This window comes from Limulus polyphemus, unplaced genomic scaffold (assembly GCF_000517525.1).
Source record: "Limulus polyphemus unplaced genomic scaffold, Limulus_polyphemus-2.1.2 Scaffold772, whole genome shotgun sequence".
Classification (NCBI taxonomy): Eukaryota; Metazoa; Arthropoda; class Merostomata; order Xiphosura; family Limulidae; genus Limulus; species Limulus polyphemus.
In genome coordinates, this window is record NW_013666382.1 from 204157 (window position 1) to 212871 (window position 8715).

Sequence of the window (8715 nt, forward strand, 5' to 3'; positions counted from 1 at the left end):
AATCTACCATTGGTTCAAATGGCAGAGTTTCTTACACAGCTTTTCGACTGAGGGTCTTTGGTCCCCTTACTCTCAGCTTATCAGGCTGCCTTATCTCATACCTTTCGTTTTCCCGATACCACTCAGTTTTTTGCTTCCCCTGTACTTACTATGTTAATACATTGCTTCCGGCTTCATCGTCCCCAAAGACAGTCTACTCTTCCGGACTGGGATATTAATGTGGTCCTGCATTCCCACACTTTACTTCTCCTTTATCCAGATTGTTCCTTCCTCCTAAAGACCTAGGCAGCTGGTGAGGGTAACTACTACCATCCCCATAGAAGCCCTTCCTTCTATTTCTCATCTCTACCCTCCTCTCGATCTGGATAGACTTCTGTGTTTGGTCCATACTCTTCATTGCTATATTGCCTGCATGGCTTCCTTCTATTGTACCCATTCCCAACTCTTTATCCCTTGGCAGTCTTCCTCTGTTTAGGATCATTCCCCCTTTTACCCTCCCCAATTGGGTTCAATTTTTGATTCAGTTGGCTTATTTCTCCTTGTTTTCTTTCTCCTGGAATTTGTTCCAGGTTCCTTCTCATCAAAATTGACACCTCACCTTTTCACTCGCGTCTTGTCTTCATTGACCGTTGAAGGAAATCGTACAGTTGGGCATGTGGTCTACACCTAATATGTTCATCTCCTGTATTTACATCATATCACGGTTTCTTCTTCATCAGGTTTTTGTCATCCACCTGTGGCCATTCTTCAGGCTTCAGTGCAACATTGACTGGGTAAGTTTATATTCATACTTTTCTTGTCCTTTCAGGGGCTTTTGTTTCATTTACTTATTATATGGATCCTGCTCTGTGGTGAGTGGTGCCTGACCAGGTATTCTTACACTTGAAATTCTCATGCTTTATCTTCCATGGCTTCGTAATGTTCACTGTTGAGATGGGATGTCCCACAAGACTGCTTGTAGGTGAATAACCTTGCAATATAATTGTTTCATAAACTTTCCTGTTCCAGATTGTACCACCCATGGACTGCATGAGTAAAGCAGAAAGGAATAGCTGCCTATCCCTGCCATGCCTTGTATTGAATAAATTGCTATGGTCTGCTTTTCAAAATAGGGTTTTGTGGTCACCCATTGCACTGTCTCAGGTGATGACGTTCCTCCAGACTCCCCACCAAGTTCTCACCTTACCACTTTTCAGTTACAAGCTGCTGGGATGATCGATCATGGAGGCACCTTTCTGAAGTGCAGAGTAGGGCAGTGGTGTTCTTTGGGTATAGACAACATGCTATCCTCCAATATGCAATATACAGTCACAAAGGAGTGAGATGTCAAATTGCAGTTCACCCCTTTAATTGGGAACCTTCATCCTACCTCCACGTGGATGTTGGCAACCCGTTGGCTGGGTTTTGGATTTAGATTAACCAATCAACATAAGTCCTCACACATGTTCATAGTTGTATATATTCCTCCCTCGATCATACTCTTTCTGTGTTGTGGTTCACAGTAGAAGTAAGGGGTATTGTTCCAGTTTTGTCCTTTTCGTTATTCCTCGTTGTATTTTATTCTGAGGATGTTATTGTTTTTTGGATGGTTCCAGTCAGTTTCACTGTTGGGGTAGTTGATTTATATTATATAAACATCCTTTCGATACCAGGTGTTTGGGTCTCTGTATTGATAGATCAAAGCTAACACATGTGTCCTGCTCAGGAGTTGCAGTGGTTCTAGATTCCCCCCAGTCTCTTGAACTTGAGGTGAAGACAGTATGATCTTCATCCTACCCCTGTGTGGATGTCGGTTCACAGCAACATGGGTTTTGGATGTAGTTGACTTACCTAGTATGATCCATCGCTCCCTAGCCACTCTACACCTAGGGGCACATCCATTGTTTTACCCACTTTTATACTTTGTGGGATTGAGGTACATATATATTTACATAGTTAGGATCACTATCCTGCCACATTTCTCTCCCGCTTGGATGTGCTCCTCTCTTTTACACCCTTATATACTACACATTTCATGGATGTGCAAAGAGTATACCTGGTTCACAAGTGCCGCGGTTCCCCTCATCAGATCTTTGGATCTGATCATTAATTCCCAGGGGTATCCTTCGGATGCTTTCTGGGGGTACATGTATTGGAAGTTATAATTTTCTTATACTGAAAATGTATGTCTGATAGGTACTTACCTCATCTCACACTTCCCACCCTTCCTCCCCTCTTTCCTCTGGTGCTTATGTCTTCTTCCAAACCTCAAAGTGACATTAAAAGTGCAATAAAAATACCAATACTGAAAAGAAAGACATACTGTTTTCAAGCATTCTATCAATATGAATTTAGATGGGGGGTCAAACCCCCTTCACGACTTTCCTCATGTCATCCTGTATCACTGTGTCAAGTTATGCTGATTTGGTAGTTTTTTCTGAAATTAGTTATGACCTTTCTCATGTCATCCTTTATCACTGTGTCAAGTTTGGTGCTGGTTGATCAAGATATGTGGAAATGTATAAGGAACAGATATTAAATGATAGATATATGACTGTATTCTTTTCCCAGACACACACTTTGCTTTATATAGTAGACTAGCGTATAGCCCATCAGAAATGATGGGACAAGTACTACCATCCCCACCCCATATAATAATTATTGGTAAAAAATCAATTAGATTAACAACTTCTAATATATATGGAAAAGCCAGTGTATTTTTGTAACTCTACATTCCAACAGTGGCTTTTATGTCATGTTGCTTAGCAACAAAGTATAATCTAATATTTTGTTGGTCTATGTACTAAAAGTATAAAATGAAATGTACAGACAACAAAACTGCTAAAATGTTTGTTGATTTCTTAATTTAGAGTTTTGTTTAAAGATGTATGTTTTTTTATTAAAAACATTGGTGATATAACAGAAAGTAGCTTAATTCAGAAACAATTTAAATTTAAAATTGAATTGATATTTTTACTTTCATGATAAGCTTTATGCACTTGGCTCTAGGCTTGGTGATACCACACTACGTCTTTACTTCAGGTTTATTATACCAACATTCACTACACTTATAAGGTTTCATGGCACCTCTCCCTCACGGTCCCTTTGCACCCCCTTGCACCCTCGTCACTAAAATTGTAATGGACAGACAGTAATCAAACTATTATATCTGTATAAATGCATTTTGGCTTTTATGACTCTTCCTAGTTCAAGAAATCAAGCGTGATGTGATCAAACACTGGCTTTTATATAGGTTAGATTTTTAGTGATAACTTAAAGAGCAAAATAAAGTTGTCATCTGTAACTATAATGATAATTATAAGTAACAGATTTATAAAATATCAAGCATTGGAAATATATATGTAATGAAAAATTTTAGATTATACAATATTTTTGGTTATGTTTCAAACTTTTCATTTGGTAGTTTAATCTCAAAAATATACATACATATATGTTTATATATACAAGTATATTAGTATGGTATTCTCAGGTAAAATGATTAACCCCAAGTGTCACAGTGTAAGAGCCCCAGAGTAACAGTGGGTTCTAACATGAAATATATTATGAAATAAATCAAAATTCTTTGAACCACAATGAGTTTGTGAAAAACAGGTAATGGACACAATGTAAAAATACATTAAAAACAATATTTTCTTTACAGTCACAAACAGCAGTGTTTATATTTATGTAGCATGATAAACAGTCATTTTTAATGGAGAGCTAAAAGTTGTTTATTCTCTGAATCTACAGAAACATTTCTATTAATCTTTCTGAGACTGACAAAACTTAGTAGTATATATATATATATGATGAATTTCAATACTGTTATTTTGGTGTTATTCAAGGAATAATCATTAATTAGGAAAAAGAAAGTAATAGTACCCTTCCATTATATCTTGAACAGAATTAGTTTCAGTGAAGTACCAAGTGTAGTTATTAGTTGAAAGTTATCACTGTCAATTTCTTTAAATAATTAGGCATTCATTTAGACTGTATTTATTATATTTTAAGTGTTTTTTAATTATAATAAAAATGTATAGGTATTCTAAGCTACTGTAAAATACCAATTTAACTTTTTATTTAAGGTAATTGATATAATATAGTAAGTGTAATGTTATATAAAGAAATTTTTATTTCAGTTGTCTGTGGACTGTTTATTAATTACAGCCATGCACAAGTCATCCTAAATTTTCACATAAGAGAAAAAAGAAAAAGAAGAAGGCTAAAACTCTGTTTGAGTACAAAAAAAAGAAGAAAAGGAAAAAGATGAAATCAAAATCTAAGTCAAGATCCCTTGATCACTGGTTTGATCCCCCACTAACATCGAGTGATATACAAGTCCTTCCAGAAGATCTCAGTCTGACATCAAAGTCATCTGCTCTCGAAGAACCAGACTATTTATCAGAACCTGTGCTCGGAGCTATTAGTGCAATGAATTTAAATGATCATTCAGAGTCATCCAATGATTCTTTAGTTGCTAGGAATAATTATGATACTGAAGAACCTGATAAATCTTCACCTGAACATAAGCCATTAGAAAACAACAGGGTGATCTGGAACAGTTTTTGTAGAAGAAATTCTCCCACTCTCACATCATCAGATCATAAACCATTAAAGAATTACAGAGAAATTCAAGGCAGTTTTAATATCAGTGAAGCTTGTAATCTTTTGTCCTCAAAGCAAAACTCATTAGAAAATGATAGAGAAAAACATGATAAAATTAACAATGTAGATTTGTGTAGTGTTTCACGATCTGAGCACAAAATTTTGGAAAATAATAAAGACATCCAAGATAGCTTTCAGGATAAAAACTCTTCTAGTGTTGATTCATATAAAGACATACCTTCAGGACAAACATTATCTCTTTCAAGGAATTTAAGGCAAAACTCTGAGTCTGTGTGTAATAATAAACGTGGCTCGAATGGATGGGAAGAAAGTCTACGACCAAGACCTCCAGCAGCAGATCATTACCAGGTATTGTATTCCTTAACAATTTTTAATTATATAACACCACATTTAGAAACATAATAAATACTTTAATTTATAATTATAATTCTCTTTAACAGTTTTAACATTGATTTATAGCACCTTTAGAATGGGTTGCCTTCAGATGTTGTAGAGGCAGTAAATTTAAGTGAGTTTAAAAAAAAGCTTGATAAGTATATGAATAATAAGGGCTGGCTTTAAGATTTTTTTAAAAATTATTCTAATTTAGATTAGAGGATGGAACAGCGGAGATATACCAATGGGTCCAATGTCCCAAAACATTATTATATGTTATATGTACTGAAGTGCCTATGAAGATGGACCAATAGGTCTAATGTCCCAAAACATTATTATATGTTATATGTACTGAAGTGCCTATGAAAACAAACTGATGATGCTCTAACAGATTAGTTATATGTGGCTCAATTTTGAGACAGTATTATCCAATAATCTTCAATGTAACTGACAAGCAATCCTCATTGGGTATGTTTATAGTATGTTTGCCTGAATTGTGTGCATTTACAATTAAATCCAGATAACAGTAAACATACAACTACTTTAAAATATGAGGAAGAGTAATGTAGGTTAGATATTTTTTAGTATTTTTTTCCTTTCTACACTTTATGTTTTTCATTAATAATATACATTTTGTCAATGTCAGTATTAAAACTTGATTTGTGAATGAAATAAAATTTTCTGAAACTGTGTATATGTCAGAGCCAGTTGTGTTTAAAAAAGTATGTATAAAGTTATAAATATGTGTACAGCATACAAACATTTAATAAAAATAACATGATCTGTAACATAAAAAATAACAAATTCCTTATTTTTTCCTCATTTGCAATTTTTTAATATTTTATTATTAATTATCAAACAAACAAAAGCCGAATGCTTAAAAAGTGCTAATGCACTTTATATTAAAATCAAATGTCAAACAAAACAAATTATTATTATGGATTAAAATGCTTTATCGTTGGAAATGTTCTAGGTTTTTCCTTCTGTTTTATTGATTAATCACATTTACCAAACCATTTGTCCTCCATGATACTGTTATTATGTTCAAATTGTGTGTGGAATATGAAAAAAATCAAAGTAAGATATGAAAAAGAAAACAGTTGATAACAAGCCATATTATTGAAATTATTCTGCTGCACTTGGTTATATATATTTATCAGCCATGATGAAAGAATTGGCACAAAGGATGATGAAGAAAAAATCAAGTAGATTTCCATAAGACTCAAAAACTTGAGCACTTTCAAATAGTTGACTATTCTTCTTCAGGAATAAAAAAAGGTATAGTTATAGTTTCTAAAATTTCATACTTGCAACTAACATTCATAATTTTTTTGAATTTTATTTTTATCATTAATCCCCCAAAAATAATTTATCTTTTCTTTTTTTTTACTAAATATCAGAGCTTTATAAATCTACGTAAGAGAAAATCTTCATCTTCAACTGACAGTTCATCATTAACAAAAGTTAGCCCAAAATATTCAAGAAGTTTTACTGTCAGAGAAAATGGCATGAAGAAGAAAACAACACGAAAGAAAATTTTTCAGAAAAGTTCATGGAGAAGAAAGGCATGTATTAACTGAAAATGTAATTATTTTTTATCACATCTTGATGTGATAATATTCTTCAGTAATAATTTAGAGATGTTAACATTCCACAAGTATCTTTAAAAGAACTGTTTTTACCATTTTGATTATTAAGCAGTTCTGTGACTTTGTTACCAAAGTTAAACTTTAATGATAGAATTCAAATGCTTTTTTATATTAGAATCTGTAGTTTTACCATTTTTTGCATGTATTGTGACTTTCTATAATGATTTTGAAAGTTTTGATCAAAATAAGTAAGATGTCTCCCTTTTTATTTTTTAATCTAGGCCTTAGAAAACTGATATAGGTATTATTTCATTTAAACAGGATGTTAAAACTTCAGAAAAGAAAAGAGAAGATTTGGACAGTGCTGAAAATCCACACAAGATTTTGGTTTGTGTTTTTATTATTTGTGAAATTTTCTATGCAATTTTGTATTTCAGTAATGGGCCTGGTAGTTAAGGCACTAAATTCACAATCTGTGTGTCATGGGATTAAAACCCATCATCTAATATACTCGCCTTTTCAGCTGTGGGGGTGTTGTAACGTGACGGTCAACCTCATTATTCATTAGTAAAGAGTAGTTCAAGGATTGGCTGTGGGTGGTGTCAACTTTCTGCCTTCTCTCTTGCCTACCACTTCAAAATTAAGAGTGGCTAACTCAGATAGCTTTTAGTATCTTCACATAAAATTCAACAAATACAGAGACAAAATTTTACTAATGCTTGTAAGCTATTGTAATAATAATTGTTTTACTGTTGTTTTGAATTTTGCTTTTTAATCCATAAATAATGATGCTCAATAGCTTATTATCAAGGTAAAAAGTAGATCTGATCTCACTGAAATAAAGTAAAGTAATTGTTTCTGAAGATATTTGAAAGCTGAAAGTAAAATTACAATATAGAGCATAAGTTGGTAACTCACAAACATGAAACGAAACCAGTAGAATGTACAACAGAGTAACCAGCTAGCAATTCAAAACTGGGCAACAATGTAAACATTTCACATCACATAACTTGACATTAAAAATAATTTCTAACAGACAGCATATTATTTAATTAGACAATAAAGTAAATATGAAATAAAGATGAAATTGCAATAAATATTTTTACATTTTTATTTGCTAAATTATTATACATATCAATAACTTGTTTATATATTTTGTTTTCTTTTCTAAAGTGTTGAAAATGTCCTCTTTCTTGTAATCTACTTGAAAAAGTAATGTTACTGGAGCTCTTAAAACCTGAACTTTTTTTCATGTATATTACAAGAAAGATGATATTTTCAACGTAGGCTACTAATCCTGGGATAAAAATAAAATTACATTCACTTGAGGGAAAGCTATCAGGAAGATTACATTCCCTCATGTAAAGTTGCATTTCCTCATGAATTGTTTTTTATTTAATTTATGCAGTATGTTCAATTTCATTGGTCTTAACTATAAGAATACAGATGGATCATGCATTCCTGATTGGGAAAGCCAACTAAAAAGATGAAATTCCTCAAGCAAAGTTAAATTCTTTGGGAATGTGGGAATGTAATATTTTGATCCCTGTAACCATTCAGTTACCTAAGTCTAATTACTAATTATTTACTAATTATCTTTACCATATATTAAGTTGATGTATTGTTCACTGATAATTAATAATTGGACTAAGGTGATTTTAAATACTGCTAACTTGGACAATGATTTATGTCCAATTACCACAACCTTACCACACATACTTAATTATAGAAATTATTCAAAGATTTGAAAAAGTATTAATTTTTTCAAATAAAATTGTTTGATTCTATTTCACATTGCTAATATTTATTAATATATTAATATGTGATACTTATAGTTGGTCCATACTTAACTAAATATTACAATCTTGAATTCCTACTTTATATATCTACTTTATTAATTGTGTCAGGTGAGTAACCTTAATTTTTAATAACTAATAACAAGTCAGTTTTCAATATTTTATCAATAAAATGCTGTGAATGTTAGAGCAGATTGTTTTTTAAATCTACTTTCATAATGTGTGTTTTTAAATTTATTCCTACAAATTTGAATATCATCTAACTCTATGATACTGTTACGTCTCTGTATGTTTGCTTGTTAATTCTTCTAAGATACAAGTCCTTTCTTTATAAAACTTGTTTTATTCTT

The 8715-nt window shown here is 32.3% G+C and overlaps 1 protein-coding gene across 1 annotated transcript in view; it reads left to right on the forward strand.

Annotated features, from left to right (window-relative positions):
• LOC106460450 overlaps nt 1-8715 on the forward strand; it is a 39623-nt gene that overhangs the window by 28853 nt on the left and 2055 nt on the right. The window contains exons 4-6 of the mRNA XM_013920145.2: nt 4147-4953; nt 6381-6545; nt 6891-6956. Coding sequence (XP_013775599.1) covers nt 4147-4953; nt 6381-6545; nt 6891-6956 — 1038 coding nt within the window. The remainder of the gene's footprint in view (nt 1-4146; nt 4954-6380; nt 6546-6890; nt 6957-8715) is intronic.